Below are 15,685 nucleotides of genomic sequence, written 5' to 3'. Positions count from 1 at the left end.
CATGGGACACAAACCTCCTTTTCATTTTCCTAAATCTAAACTTTAAGGGCTATATGTACCTTCTCAATTCTGCTAATTTTCCTTTCATTGTATGTAAATTCTCTTACTCTAACCCAATTTCTCAGGTTTTTCTTTGAAACTTCTCAGGCAAATAAACTGCCTTATGTAGCAATTTCAGCTGTACTACGATTTTAGAAAGAATGGGTAGGGTTACTATCTTGGGATCATAAAATAGCATCCTTGATTTATTTCTTATCACCAAATTTTATCTGTATTTCCTGAATCATTACTTTTTTTCTTTTCTTTTTAACCATCTACCAGAATTGATTTATCTTCAGGATACATTTTAGCACCTGTATCAAGGTCGGTCTTATCTTCCTGCCTGTAACTATTGCTTTCCGATTCCAGTATGTCTGTTGATGAACCTCAGAAAATTACTTCCCATTTCTTTTTCTCTCTACTAATTCCATGTCCACTCCTTATATCAGTTCATACAGTTTTCTCCAGCAAAGGAGGCAATTCTTCCAATGTAGCATGCCTCCCTTTACTATCATTTTCCCGTGTCACCATACCTACTCCTGAACCTTTATTCACTCAATTCCTCCCCTGTTTCACTCAGTTCAAGAGATTATTCCTGACTACTCTAGAGTTCCTACTCAGCCTGGAATTACAATTAGGTCCTTAAATGTCATTCTTACTGTGCTCTTTACTGGCTCATTCTTTGCAAAAAAAGAAAAAGGAATGAACATTTATAGAACTTGTGAGGGATTACTATAATTTGCAATAGAGGTATTATGCCAGTTTTAGACATGAGAAAACTTAGGCTCATATAGATTAAGTAACTTAACCAAAGTCACACAACTAATGATAAGGATAGCAGAGATTCAAGTTCAAGTTTGACTCTAAAACTGTTATCTTCCTGACCTACCATCAGTTTTCTCTATTTTTGCTCCAAGATGATAAAGCTCTTACAGAAAAACAAGAAGTTACACAGTCCTAGTACAGATCTTGCCATCTATTTTCAATTCAACTCTTTCCACTGCCTATCTATCCTTTTATTGAAACCTTGCTGATTTTCCTTCAAATATTTTTATGATGACTATGTAAATGTATTACTTCTTCTCCACTTAAGCCTCCAACTGCAAACTGCTATCATTACTTTCACCTCTCCTCCAATTAGCCAAAGAAACAAAACCACCTGGGATTACCTCCTTTCTTCTTATGCATTTTTTTGCTCCTAATATGTATTCCTTACTTAAACATTTCAATTTTTCTTCTTATTGGCTTTTCTCTCTATGTTCTTCAAAGATATACAAGTTTCTTCTACCCAGGAAAAAAAAAAATTGCATTCCCTTCTTGGCACTTTTTGAAGGATGGTTCATATGTCTAATAACACTATTCTCTTCTATCCCTCAATCAGCTGGCTCATCCCAACTTCCCTGTGAATAGTGTTATTAATCTCCATAGTATCCCAGACTCCATGTACTCAGAGCCAACTTTTATTTGTATATTTTCTTACTGTCTCAGTTATCTTTGTTTTTGATTTTTTTGGTTTTTTTTTTTTTTTTTTTTTTTTTTTTTTTTTTTTTGAGACCAAGTCTCTCTCTGTCACCAGGCTGGAGTGCAGGGGTGCAATCTTAGCTCACTGCAACCTCTGCCTCACAGGTTCAAGCAATCCTCATGCCTCAGCCTCCCAAGTAGCTGGGATGACAGGTGCATGCCATCACACCCAGCTCATTTTTCTATTTTTAGTAGAGATGGGTTTCACCATGTTGGCCAGGTTGGTCTTGATTTCTTGACCTCGTGATCCAGCCACCTCGGCCTCCCAAAGCGCTGAGATTACAGGTATGAGCCACTGCGTCCGGCCACTGTCTCAGTTATTTTTAATCTTTCTTTCTAACATCTCCTAACTCTAACAAAGCTGACAGATAGTAAGTATTACTATTTTCTCATGCACAAATAAACAAGCACTTAATTATATGCTAGGTCATATTTTGCACTTACAAATAACGTAGTTTTCTCAATTAACCAGATACCATCTTTCTTACACCTCCTTTGTATCTCTCAATCTCTCATTTTATTTAGCATAGTATTTTACACAAAAATGGATGCTCAAAAATATTCAATCAAACAATTCACAAAATTAAGAACAGGAGAAAAGTACAGAAGACAGATACTACATTTGAAGTTAGTAGGTGGTGAAATGGAGGTATCTATCAAGAAGTCAATCAACTATGTATTACAAAACACTAAAAATAAAGAAAGAAACCTGGTACTTTAAAAGTTAAGAGTTCCCAGAGTATTTTCCATCAAAGATTCTTTAGATATTTTGACTGTTCTCTAATGTCAGTAACTTCTTGAGCTCAGGACTTCCCATACATTTTCAAAATAGTCTGACGCAAAAACAAACAAAATAATCTGACGGGAAATGTTTTTAAAGCATAGCTAATTTCGTAAGCTCTCCAATTCCTATAATATATATATATAAATATATATAGGAATATATACTATATGCTATAGGAATATATATATATATAAAATGATATATATCATTTTTTGTACTTACCATGTTCAAAATTTTATTACAGTTATTTTATTAAAATAACTTCCTTATTAGACTATAACAATCTTTGGTTCTTTTTTGAAATAGTTTGCCAGTTTTTTGCTCCCAAGCATAAGCCCTTGCAAAAAGCAGGTATGTCTTAATATATACTGAAGAATAAACCTAAAAAGATAAATCAGTGCTTTATCTAACCACAGGCACTGGAGTTAGATCTGGCAAGTTACTTAACTACTTGGGGCTCAAGTACCTTCATCTATAAAATGGGGTTTTCATGCAGATTTAATAAAACAGTATATGTTAAACTTACAGCACGAAGTCTGGCATAAAATTAACAGTGCTAATAAAGAGATCTTAAATTCATTAAATTCTCCTATTTGGTTTTCAGTAAAAGAAGAGGACTAAGGACATACTTGTTCTATAGCATTAAGAACACAAAAGTAAAAAGAAATGTTAAAAAAAAGTGACCAAATATATACTTTTTAGACTGAAGTGAAAGAATTATAACAAAAGCTAATCAAAACAAAAAAAGTTAAAGGAGAACTCTAAATATGAACTTGTTTCAATCTAATTGAATGACACATAATTCTAGTTACATACTACCTTTACATTTGTCTAATATTTTCTACAATTTTTTAAATGACCTTTTCAAATTAGTCTACTGGTAGCCCAAATTGAGAAAAAAAAAAATTCCCAGATAATTAGGTGTCTCTCCCCAACCCTATCCCAGCCATCAACTTTTTTCCCAAATATCTAAGACAGAAGAGTATGACCACTTTTTTTTTTCCTCATTTGAAAAAAAAATTTAACAAAAATTCTTAAACAGGCAGGATAATATATTTTAAAAGGGTTTTCAATCATTCTATATAGTATTTCATAATCCTTTTAGTTTGCCAGTCACATAATGGTAAGTATTGTCTTTTCTTTCTTTCTTTTTTTTTTAAATCACTCAGGAAAATGTTCTGTTGAAATGTATTCTGTCCACCCCATATTAATCAATTCACTTAAATGGGATCAAACTTTTTTTTTTCTTGAGACAGAGTCTTGCTCTGTTGCCCAGGCTGGAGTTCAGTGGCATGATCTTGGCTCACTGCAACCTCTGCCTCCCAGGCTCAAGCACTCAGCCTCCCAAGTAGCTGGTATTACAGGTATGTGCCACCACGCCCAGTTATTTTTTTATTTTCAGTAGAGATGATGTTTTGCCATGTTGGCCAGGCTGGTCTCGAACTTCTGGCCTCAAGTAATCCACCCACCTCAGCCTCCCAAAGTGCTGGGATTACAGGCGTAAGCCACCATGCCCAACCTGAGATCAAACATTTTATACCTGCCCATCAGTCATATAAAACTAAAGTATAGGCCAGGTGCAGTGGCTGACACCTGTAATCCCAGCACTTTGGAAGGCGAAGGTGGGAGGATCACCTGAGGTCAGGAGTTAGAGGCCAGCCTGGCCAACATGGTGAAACCCTGTCTCTACTGAAAATACAAAAATTAGCCAGGCATGGTGGCACATGTCTGTAATACCAACTATTCGGGAGGCTGAGGCAGAAGAATCACTTGAACCTGGGAGGCGGAGGTTGCAGTGAGCTGAGATGGTGCCACTGCACTGCAGCCTAGGCGATAGAGCTAGACTCTGTCTCAAAAAAAATTTTTTAAATAACAAAAAATAAAATAAAAAGGAAGTACAGATTTTTAGGAATAATTCCTCAGAAACTGGAGGATACCTTATTGCAGTACCTTTAACAACCTGAAATACAAATAAATAAATGTTCTAGAAAATGCATAAAGCAGTAAAAAGACACAAAAAAAGATAGCATATGGCTAAAAAATCTATTTGAAAGTGAAATGATCTAAGTATCTCAGGATAAATTTGATACATAGTAGAGATGTTTTCCAATTTATTCTTTCCTTCCTTTGGCCTCAATGTCCTAACTTTAAAAAAAAAATTAACTGTTGCTCTAATATATTTATTTCCTATATTTTGTTTTTGTTTAATGCCTAAAGAAAAATTGAAAATTCACATCAGAACTGAATATCCCCCAGAGAGACCAGAAAGTTTTATATTGAAAAAAAATACTTAGGAATTTTCTCTATGTAGTCTTTCATTGGTCTCAAGGGTACTCATACGAATTTTCTATAAATAAGCTCAAAACTGTATCTCACATGTAAATGAAACTAATAAAAGCTATACATTCAGCAGAATGGCAGAGTACTTTGCTCTTCTATTAAGAAAATATCACCCACCACTGCATGCACTAAAGTCTAGACTCTTTAAAATTATAAACTGCTTTCAGACAGTGCAGATAAAAAACTTGGTACACTTGTACTCTTTTTAAAAAGCAAAGTTCTGTTTTAACGGACTTATAATAATTCTCTTTTTAAAATCACACCTCATTTGAGATCTTTTGTGGGACATTTTATTCAGAACACCTGTTATTCTCCTTCTATTAAAACTTACTTTTCCAACCTCAACATGTGGCAATAAACTAAGAAATTCGCCTTAAGCAAATTCTTATGCTTCATGGCAATGATTTTTCCACTTACATCAACTATATTTTCAGTTTCAGACTTCTGTATTGTTGCCAAAGCTGTGGGGATGACTTGAAAAACAGGAAAAAAAATCAGAATAATACTAATTTAAAAGGAAAGGAGAAGAGAAACCTAACTGCAATTTATTTATTGGCAATTTGGTGTTCTTATACATCCTTTCAGGTTTCTGTAGTCTACACAAAAAAAGACAATCCTTTATTACCTGTCTCTAAGAAATAGTATTGATTCTGAAAACTTCCCAAAGGTACTATTTTCTTTTTTTGAAAAGCAAACTTTCACAATATACTGAAAGAAATTTACAAACCTCTGAATGTTCATCTCTCTCATCTATAAGTCTTTTCAGATGCAATGCCATATTTTTCAAAAGTGGTTCTATGTCCTCCTGCGACATATCAGTCACTTCCATCCATTGCAGGTCAAACACATTTTCCTGATTATGAGTTACCTTTAGAAAAGTAACCAAAATAAACAACCCAAAAAGTGGCTGACACTTAAAAATCTATTTGACTATAGTACAATATTAGCTAAAATATTATATATCCCATATAAAATATGAAAAGTCAATATGATGTTAAAAGGAAAACATCTGAAATTCATGATGAAAGCACTGTAACTAAAAATTATTTTTAATATAATCCTTAAATGAATTAATATTCATTTTCTAGTCAATAAAAATAAAATATTAATATTTAATTCAAGACATTCTTAAAGGAAAGTAATGTTGATACATTCTCACAACTTCTTTAACAAAATCAACTGAACTTTGTAGATAAGATTTTTAATTTATTTTACCTGAATTCAAGAGCAAAGCGTTTTTAATCTTGTAGGATATATGTTACTGCATTGTTGTAATTGAATATCTAAGTCTTTATAGATTCTGAAGATGACACTGTCACAGAAGCTTAGGAGAAAGGATTCCCAATATAAAGATTTTTAAAAGAATGGAAAAGTTATATAAGTGCCTTCCATTTCTCACCATAATTCTAATAATTTGCTCTAACTTTCATAACAAGCAGCAAAAAGAATTACACTTCCAAGGATGGTGGCAAATTCAGTAACTTTCACTACTTAGCATTTATTCAGAATAAAATAAAACCATATAACTAGCATAAAGCAAATATGTACTCTGTAATGGGAGACTACCAATAAAATTACATCTTGAAAAGTACTAATATGCTTATTGTTGACAACAATGTTACTGACAAGAAATCTAGGCTTTATGAATGCTAAATAAGAGAAAACATAACCTATGGAACACAAAAGTCTTCTAAATAAAGAATATTTTAAATACTACCAATTTTCACTATTTAAAAATTTTCTCTTTTCCCTTTCTAATCAACATATAAAATTTAACATACTCTAATTCTAAAGTGTCTTTATAAGATTAAATGCCTAAGAATAGACAGATGTAGAAATAGCTTTTAAAATGAATTTTAATAAATTTTATTAACTTCAATTATTTGACACTGCATAATATGCCCTAGACTTAAGTTTTTATATGAATGCTACAAATCATTAATGTGTTTATAGTTCAAGTAATATCTTTAATAAAAAGTATGCTGTCTATTCATTCAAAAGAAAATCACTAGAATGACAATACTAAGCTTGTCATCTTACCTCACTATTGTTTTGAATTACAAGCAGTGTTCAACTTTCTGCTATTTCCATTTACTGCTTTGTAATCCATTCTAACAAAGACATATACCTCATTCCTCAAATAACACTTTCTGCCTATGTCACTATACAATAAAGGCAATAGTATATTTGTAGTTAACATTGTGCCACATGTAAGGAACTATCTCTAAAGAGAAGACAACTTGTATAAAATCAGCATCCATCTATATTTGATCTTGATTTGTTCTTTAGGAGATACACAAATAAACATACCACAAGCTTCATAAATAGCACATAAAATTGTATATAGGTCATTACCTCTTGAATATGTGCGGCAACTGCTGCTTTTGTATCAAAATCTAAACCTTGAATTCTTTCAATAAATTCTTCTTTTTTCTGACACTAAAATAAATGAATAAAATAATTATTCATACTTTATAGGGTATAGTCCTTAAAATGTTATATATAACTAAACCTTTATGAGGTTTGCTATATTTTGAACAGTATAGTAAAGGTTCTGTTTTACATTTAAATTGCCTAACATACTTACCTAATAAATAACAATTTAGAAGTAATTATTTTAAAAAGCAAGGCACTGAAAATACATACTATTTTTATGCTGGAAAGTTCTAAAGTGGGAAACCATTACACAACTCATCTGAGGTTAGCACAATATTATTATGCTAACTTTACACACAGAGAAGTAAAGAATCAAGAACTTGTTTCAGTGAGGATAAGTTGCTTGCCAAAAAACACAGTGAGTCAGTGGCAGAATTCGGAAAACAGCCAAAATGCTCAGTCAGTCCTTGACTATAACCAAACAACACAGCCTTTCTTCTTGGAAAAAAAATTTAAGCAATTTTTACTTCAAGCTTACAATTCATTCTCACATCTTCATCCTATCAATCTTAATAAAAGAAACCCACTTTTGTGGCCCAGTTCAACATTTGTAAGGTAATCTAATAAATATTTGATTTGTTTCTAATATAGCAAAACTACCAAGGGCAAAATTTAAAAATATATATACAAGTACACATGTAACAAAAAGGAATAAAGGAGGTAATTCTTTATAGTGTAACTTTTAAAAAGCTTTATATAAATTACAAATATTAAAATGCAAAACAATCTTTTCCTTCCAGTCAGTATTAACAATTTAACATGTATCTTAATGTCTGCCTTCACCTACATCACTAATACTGCAAACCAGCTGCTAGTATCACTGTATTCTTATTGCTAACAAATGAGAAGTGCCTACAAAATAGACAGCACTGCCTTGTCTAAATTAGATGCATCTCCTGGGCCAATTACTGAACTACCAGGAAAGACAATATAGTCACAAAATTAAAAACTGGCTCTTTGATCATGAAACTTAAAAGGCTCCGATTTATACTTTACATATTTGTTTTACCAAATTGTAATGCTTTATTTTCTACTACTATACAATTTAAACATACTTCCATCAGCAGAAAGTTCTATATCTTGTAACACAGAATTGTTAGAATAATCAAATGGTTAAAACTAAATTGCCAGAAGTGTGTAATTCCTGGTTGTGATTAGGAAGTCTGAGTTTTGGGTGGATGGAATAAAAATTACTGGGTAACCACTAATTTTTGTCTAGCAAATAATACTTGACAGGCCTTGTGAGAACAATTAAGAATTACATTCTAATCATAAATTCATAGCATATATAAAATATTAACTTTTCAGGTATAGTAACATCAGTTTTAAAATTTAACACTACCAAAATCGTTGACCTATGCATAGTTTCTGAGCCTATCAGAACACACAACAGCATAATTATTATCAAAGGTAATGACTATGACTCACCAAAAGAGTCCCTTAATTCAACTAAATAGATACACTTCTCATTCTAAGCTCCGGAGCAACTGGTTGTTTACTTATACTATCTTTAGGAGCTCATCCTTTAGCACAATCTCAACACAAATGAGAATTTTTCCTTTATCCTTGTAACACACACAATTTCTACTAAATCTCACACCTTATTTAACTCTTAAAAGTTAAGCATTCTCAAATATTTTATAAACAGGTTGGGCTTCCTTAAAGAATACAGAATAAATTTTACAGGCTTTTGAAGGCTAGAAAAGAGAAAGACTGTCAAGATGGAAAAGAGACAGAATATAAGAGTCAAACTTTAAAGATGAATAATTAGATCAAATTTCTTTATCAGAGCTGCCCAATACAGTGATCATTAGCTATATGCAGCTATTGAGTACCTGAAATGTAGCGAGTGTAACTAAGAAACTGAAATTTTAATTTAATTGTAATTAATTTAAATTTAAATAGCCAGACTCGGTTAGTGGCTACTGGATTGAATAGCCCAGCCCTAGAGCATAAGAAAAGTCTGGTGTTAAAAACAGATATATAGCTTAATTCCAGCTGTGAAGACTAAATAATATCAGCAAATTGTTTTTTCCACTTAAAATTAAGCTCTCTTATCTTTATGTAAAGTTCTTAAACTAGCATGGGCACTAAAATTAATTTTTTTACTTTATTGTATTATAGTAACTGATTACTAAGCCAGTAGAGTACCATGATATTCTAAGAATATGATATGGAAACCGGTCACAGTGGCTCATGCCTGTAATCCCAGCATTTTGGGAGGCCGAAGCAGGTGGATCACCTGAGGTCAGGAGTTCAAGACCAGCTTGGTCAACATGGTAAAACCTCATCTCTACTAAAAATATAAAAAATTAGCCAGGGTTGGTGGCAAGCACCAGTAATCCCAGCTACTTGGGAGGCTGAGGCAGGAGAATTTGCTTGAATCCGGGAGGCAGAAGTTGTAGTGAGCCAAGATAATGCCACTACACTCTAGCCTGGGCAACAGAGCAAGACTCTGTCTCATTAAAAAAAAAAAAAGAATATGATATGGAAACTGGGACACAGGAAAAAAGCAAAGTGATTAGGGTAGGAGGTGGGTAGGAGGGAGAAATGCATTAGCCCTAAAGTTGTACATCTTGCACCAGAGAGCTTAAGCCCTTAACACATTATTCCTCAAATTCCTCATATTTTCAGTACCTGTTCTCTGATGTTAAAGAAAGAAGACCAGTTTACGTGGAAAAGCTATACTAAAATAGAGGAAATGGCACCCAAAACAAGCTAATGAACAAGACAATAAAACAAGGAACACATTATCGTGTTTTAAATAAGAAAACCAGTAATATAGGTCTAAACAAACTACAGTTCTACCAAAAAGCAATAAACAGGGATTCTAACAGACATTTGTATACTCATGTTCATAGCAACATTGTTTACAAGGGCCAAAAAATGGAGGCAACTCAAATGTTCATCGATGAATGGATGAACAAAATTTGGTATAAACAATGGAATATTATTCAGGCTTAATATGGAAGGAAATTCTGATACATGCTATAGCATGAATGAAACTTAAAGACATTATGCTAAGTCAAATAAGCCAATCAAAAGGACAAATACTGTGTGACTCTATTTATAGGAGGTTGCTAGAGCAATCAAATTCATAGAGACATAAAGTGGTAGCTACCAACGGGTGGTAACAAAAGGAGTCATTATTTAATGGATACAGAGCTTTAGTTTCGGAAGGTAAGAAAAGTTCTGGGGATGGATGGTGGTAATGCTTACACAACAATGTGAATGTACAGCAATCAGAATACCAGTGAACTATGTACTTTAAAAATTGTTAAAATGGTAAATTTCCTATCATGTATATTAAAACAATACTTCTATCAACAAAAGTCTCCCTCTTTGAGATATATTTGTATTTTTATATATACTCAGAAAAACAAATGTCTTGCTAGAAATTGTTTTTTTTTTGTTTTTTTTTTTTAAAGAGACTGGGTCTTGCTACAGTACCCAGGCTGGAGCACAGTGGTTATTCACAGGTATGATCATAGCATACAGCAGCAGCCTTGAACTCCTGGCCTCAAGTGATCTTCCCAAGTAGCTGAGACTAAAGGTGCATCACTGAACCCAGCAGAAATTGTTTTATTTCCTTAAAAAGTGATATGATAAAGTTATAAAATGCTAACTTTTAATATGCTTTACAGATCACTGATAAGTAAATTAATAGATTGTAGCTGTCAAACTAACCTAGTTCAAAACTGGTTTCAGAATCATATATTAATTAATGTTAGATGTCTTTTGAGGGTACATAAAAGGGTCAAATTTTTAATTTCAACCACACTTAACACCCAGTTACTTTCAGCACTACCCAACCTGGCAAAAGTCCAAAATAAGTAATATTTCTGGATACTAAGTAGCCTGCACTGATAGGTTTTATATAGGTTTTAAGTTCTGCTAAAAAGGGGTGAATTTCACATTGCCTTAGAACAAAAGAAATTTCCAAACAAAACACTGCAACGATTTTACTTCTGCATAGGATGGTTTCACCTAGGACTCTCTCAACTACTTCAGGGCTAGGATGAAGAGTCACAGATCTGCTGAAATTCTAGGTGATGCTCAGAACTGGTTCAGAAGGCTTGTGTTATCCATTGAAAAAGATTCTGGAGAAACTTGACTGAGTTGGCCAGCCAATAACAAAAATACCCAAGCCTATCCTTGGACAGTTTTCTTCATATTTAAAGTTATTTCTGTGGCTTTTATCTATGTATAATCAAGGATTAAAAGTCATAATTATAATTTATTCTGTGAGGTAAGATCTTTGGATACTGGTTAACGTTACTGTTTTTGAATGCTGCTTCCTCTCAAGAATTTATTTTTTTCTTCAAAAGAAGAACACATTTTTCAATTTCCCAATGCTTGTTTCTCTTTCTCCTCTTCCCCTACCCCCGCCTTTTTTTCTTTGATAGACAGGGTCTCCTTACACCGCCCAGGTTGGTCTTAAACTCCTGGGCTCAAGTGATCTTCCTGCCTGACCTCTCATAGTGCTGGAATTACAGACATGATCCACTGCACCCAGCCCCTATTTCTTTTCATGAATATAGTATCTCTTGAAATCTGTGGCCCGCTGATTTCCTAAACTCTAGAATCATGTCAGCAACTTTATCTTGCTAATTCTACCTACAAATAACAATTATAACAGATAAAATTGATTGATGTAGATGTGGGGAAACATGCTATTTACATATTATACTAATTGTTAGAATTTTAATCTCTTCACTACAAGACGAACACATGTTCTGTAATAGAGAGGACATTTTACGAAGTATTCCAACAATACTTGTTGGCTGATTGGCTTCCTCAATAGTTTCTTGTCCTGAAGCACATTCTGGCTATTAACCATCAACAAAGATTTCTAATTGTTTATATGGTCACAGCTGAAGGCTGACAGTTGTTTTTTTTTTTTTTTTTTGAGATGGCGTCTTGCTCTGTCACCCAGGCTGGAGTGCAAGGGCACGATTTCGGCTCACTGCAACCTCCGCCTCCCGGGTTCAAGTGATTCTCGAGCCTCAGCCTCCCGAGTAGCAGGGATTACAGGCATGCGCCACCACACCTGGCTAATTTTTATGATATTAGTAGAGACAGAGTTTCGCCATGTTAGCCAGGCTGATCTGGAACTCCTGACCTCAGGTAATCCACCCGCTTCAGCCTCCCAAGTGCTGGGTTTACAGGCATGAGCCACTGCATCCAGCCTGAAATCTGAACTCTATCTTAAAGTGGCAAATCCAGTCTTTCATAACTCAATTCATATAAACTCACTAGTCTAATCTCCTGCCATTCTTCTCCATGAATGCTACTTTTCAACCACACTTTTTTTTTTTTTTTTGAGAATAAGTCTTGCTGTCCCCCAGGCTGAGGTGCAGTGGAGCCATCTTGGCTCACTGCAACCTCCATCTCCCAGGTTCAAGCGATTCTCCTGCCTCAGCCTCCTGTGTGGCTGAGACTACAAGCATAAGCCACTATGCCAGGCTAATTTTTTTGTATTTTTCTTTTAGTAGAGACAACGTTTCATCATGTGGCCAGGCTAGTCTTGAATTCCTGATCTCAAGTGATCCACCTGCCACTGCTCCCGGCCTAACCACACTTTATGTTCCCTGAATCGGCTGTTTTTTCAACATCTTTGCTCTTATTTCAAATATTACCTTGTCAGAGGCCTTTCTTAATACTACGAGCAAACTTAAGAAAACATTTTTATACACCAATGCATATTACATTATGGTAATTATCACCTTAAACTGTTTACTCTCTTTCCTCTAAAATTTAAACTCCTTGAGATTTACCTCTTTTTTCTAAAATCCCTGTCCCTATCCTTTACTATAGCACCTGATATATAGGAAGCATTAAAAAAAAACTAGGTCACTAACATTTTAAAAGTACCGAATGGTACCAACATTTTTCAAAATTTGATATTTCCTCCTTTATTGGTAGATCTGTCGTTCTAGCACCACAATAGATGCAAGTCTTAAGGGCTCTCAAATAAAAGTATAATTCTGCTATGACTACATGGACATACAATATGTATAAAGAAGGTCTCCAAGTTTCTTGACAAGCTCATATCACATCAAAGACTAAGGTCTGACAACCTTTCTATCTCCTCATTTCTACAAAAACCTTGAATGATGTTGACATAGGTTAGAATGACAGTCTCCTTGAGTCTTCGGTCTACAGTTGATAAAACTTATTCTCTCTAAATATGAAAAAATTAGGCTGGGCATGATGGCTCATGCCTGTAATCCCAACACTTTGGGAGGCCAAGGTGGGTGGATCACCTGAGGTCAGGAGTTCGAGACCAGCCTGGCCAACATGGTGAAACCCTGTCTCTACTAAAAATAAAAAATTAACCAGGTGTGGTTACACGTGCCTGTAATCCCAGCTGCTTGGGAGGCTGAGGCAGAAGAATAACTTGAACCCAGAAGGCAGAGGTTACAGTGAGCCAAGATCACACCACTGCACTCCAGCCTGGGCATAAAGAACAAAATTCCATCTCAAAAAAAAAAAATTTAGTCTTTCTTTATTCTCAGATAAATTTAACCTATGGGGCCAGGTAGGGGTGGCTCATGCCTATAACCTCAGTACTTTGGGAGGCCAAGGCAGAAAGATCACTTAGGTCAAGAGTTTGAGACCAGCCTGGGTAACACAGTGAGACTCCATTTCTTAAAAACAACAACAACAACAACAACAACAACAACACAGCCAGGCATGGTGGCACATGCCTGTAGTTCCAGCTACTTGGGAGACTGAAATGGGGAGATCACTTGAATCCTGGAGGTTGAGGTTGCAGTGAGAGTCGTGATCACACCACTGCACTCCTGCCTAAGTGACAAAGAAAGACTGTCTCAAAAAAAGGTCCTTGGTTCTGCTCCATTCCTACTGTCAATTTGGGTAACCCAGCAATAACTACCAAGCAATAACCAGCAATAAAAAACAAATTTATGCTGTTGCTATCTAAATTTATGCAACATTCACCAACACAGGACATTTTTTAAAGCAAATGTAGTACATAAAGGCTGTAAATAAGAGCTGTGTTTCTAACTCAGGATCTGATAACCTAATTAGAAGACTACAAACACCATATTCAACTTAATATTTATTCAATTGTTAAGTAAACACTTGTACATTACACAGCATGAAATTTTAATAACATATATTATATAAGATTATAGCTCCTAAGCAGTCAGCTCTAAAAGCCAATATTCTCTGGGATATATAATTTCTGTTATATGTATGTAAAAAAATTACTAGTAATCATATTATTTATTTGTTTATAACATCATTCTACAAAGAAGTGAGACAGTTTAAAATAACACTGTAATAATTTATCCAAAAATGGCTGAAATGAAAAATCAACACAGTATAATAGATTCTGAAGTCCGACCAGAGTTGAATCTCAGTTCTTTGGCCTACTAGCAATATGACCTAAATTTAAACTTAGAACGGTCATCCTGGTTTGCCTGAGACAGTCCCAGTTTACACATGCCATTCCACCATAATTATTACATGTACTTAAAACAGAAATGGGATTTCATTGTGTTGCCCAAACTGGTCTCAAACTCCTGGCCTCAAGTGATCCTCGCATCTTAACCACTCAAAGTGCTGGGATAACAGGCATAAGCCACCATGCTCAGCCCACTATAATTATTAACAGTACCTTCTTTGACTTTCACAAGTGTCCTAATTTGGATAATAACTTAAATACTACCCTACCCAAACTCCTTACCTGAAAAAAGATATTATGAGAAAATCTACGTAAGGCATAATATCTGACACAAAGAAAGCATTCAACAATCATAGCTATCATTATAATTATTGATCAAAGAGCAATATAATAATAACCAAGACTCCTAAAACCCTTTTCACAAATTGTGCCTCCTTTTTTACTTTTCCTTTTAAATAAATTCTGCCTCCTCCCTTCCTTTCTTTTCTTCCCTCCCTTCTCCTAAAACACACACAAGTACAACATAAATCATAAGAATGTTTTGGGAGAGGTTTCTAACGGCACCTCTGGAAAAAAACTCAAAAACTTAGGGTCATGATAAGCCTCAGAATAAGGAAAAGAGTAATTAAATATTTTAAATGATATGACTATGATAATATAACTAAATTCTGAAATAAAGTAAGTGCTTTTCTTCAATATAATTTTGTTAGGAGGTTATATAGTTATTGAAAATTTCCTAACAAGGACTTTGAAAACCAATGGTCCATCCGTAAGTGTTTCAGAAGCTAGAGCCTAATAAAAATATATAAAGAGGTTGTTAAAGGGAAAATATGAAAAAGTATTTTAACTTACCTGAACTGCACAACCCAATAAAAGTAAAAGCAGTTTTTTAACTTCTTCTGTGCCTTGTTCTAAAATAGAAACAATTTATTAAAGACAACATTTTGCTGTATTTTCAGCTCTCTTATATTTGGAGAATCATTTCTAGAGGTATTTATGCATAGTAACTTGACTGAAGGATTCAGTCTAAGCACATATAGTGGAAAATTCAAAACACCAGCTCTATGCATGTACAAGGTGGTAACAGCAGAAGAAATGGGCAAGGATATCGTATCAATTTTGAAGGGCTAGTG

The 15,685-nt window shown here is 34.3% G+C and overlaps 1 protein-coding gene across 8 annotated transcripts in view; it reads right to left on the bottom strand.

Annotated features, from left to right (window-relative positions):
- CCDC88A (coiled-coil domain containing 88A) overlaps positions 1–15,685 on the bottom strand; it is a 124,624-nt gene that overhangs the window by 67,805 nt on the left and 41,134 nt on the right. For all 8 annotated transcript variants that reach the window (XM_032292094.1, XM_032292095.1, XM_032292099.1 and 5 more), the window contains exons 5-7: positions 15,405–15,463; positions 7,040–7,123; positions 5,412–5,552 (exon numbers count right to left, since the gene is read on the bottom strand). In XM_032292094.1, the coding sequence (XP_032147985.1) occupies positions 5,412–5,552; positions 7,040–7,123; positions 15,405–15,463 (284 nt within the window). The remainder of the gene's footprint in view (positions 1–5,411; positions 5,553–7,039; positions 7,124–15,404; positions 15,464–15,685) is intronic.

Source organism: Sapajus apella, unplaced genomic scaffold (assembly GCF_009761245.1).
Source record: "Sapajus apella isolate SASKATOON/1434 unplaced genomic scaffold, GSC_monkey_1.0 scaffold26, whole genome shotgun sequence".
Lineage (NCBI taxonomy): Eukaryota > Metazoa > Chordata > Mammalia > Primates > Cebidae > Sapajus > Sapajus apella.
The sequence above is the reverse complement of the archived record's forward strand: the minus strand, read 5'-3'. Positions and strand labels throughout refer to the sequence as shown.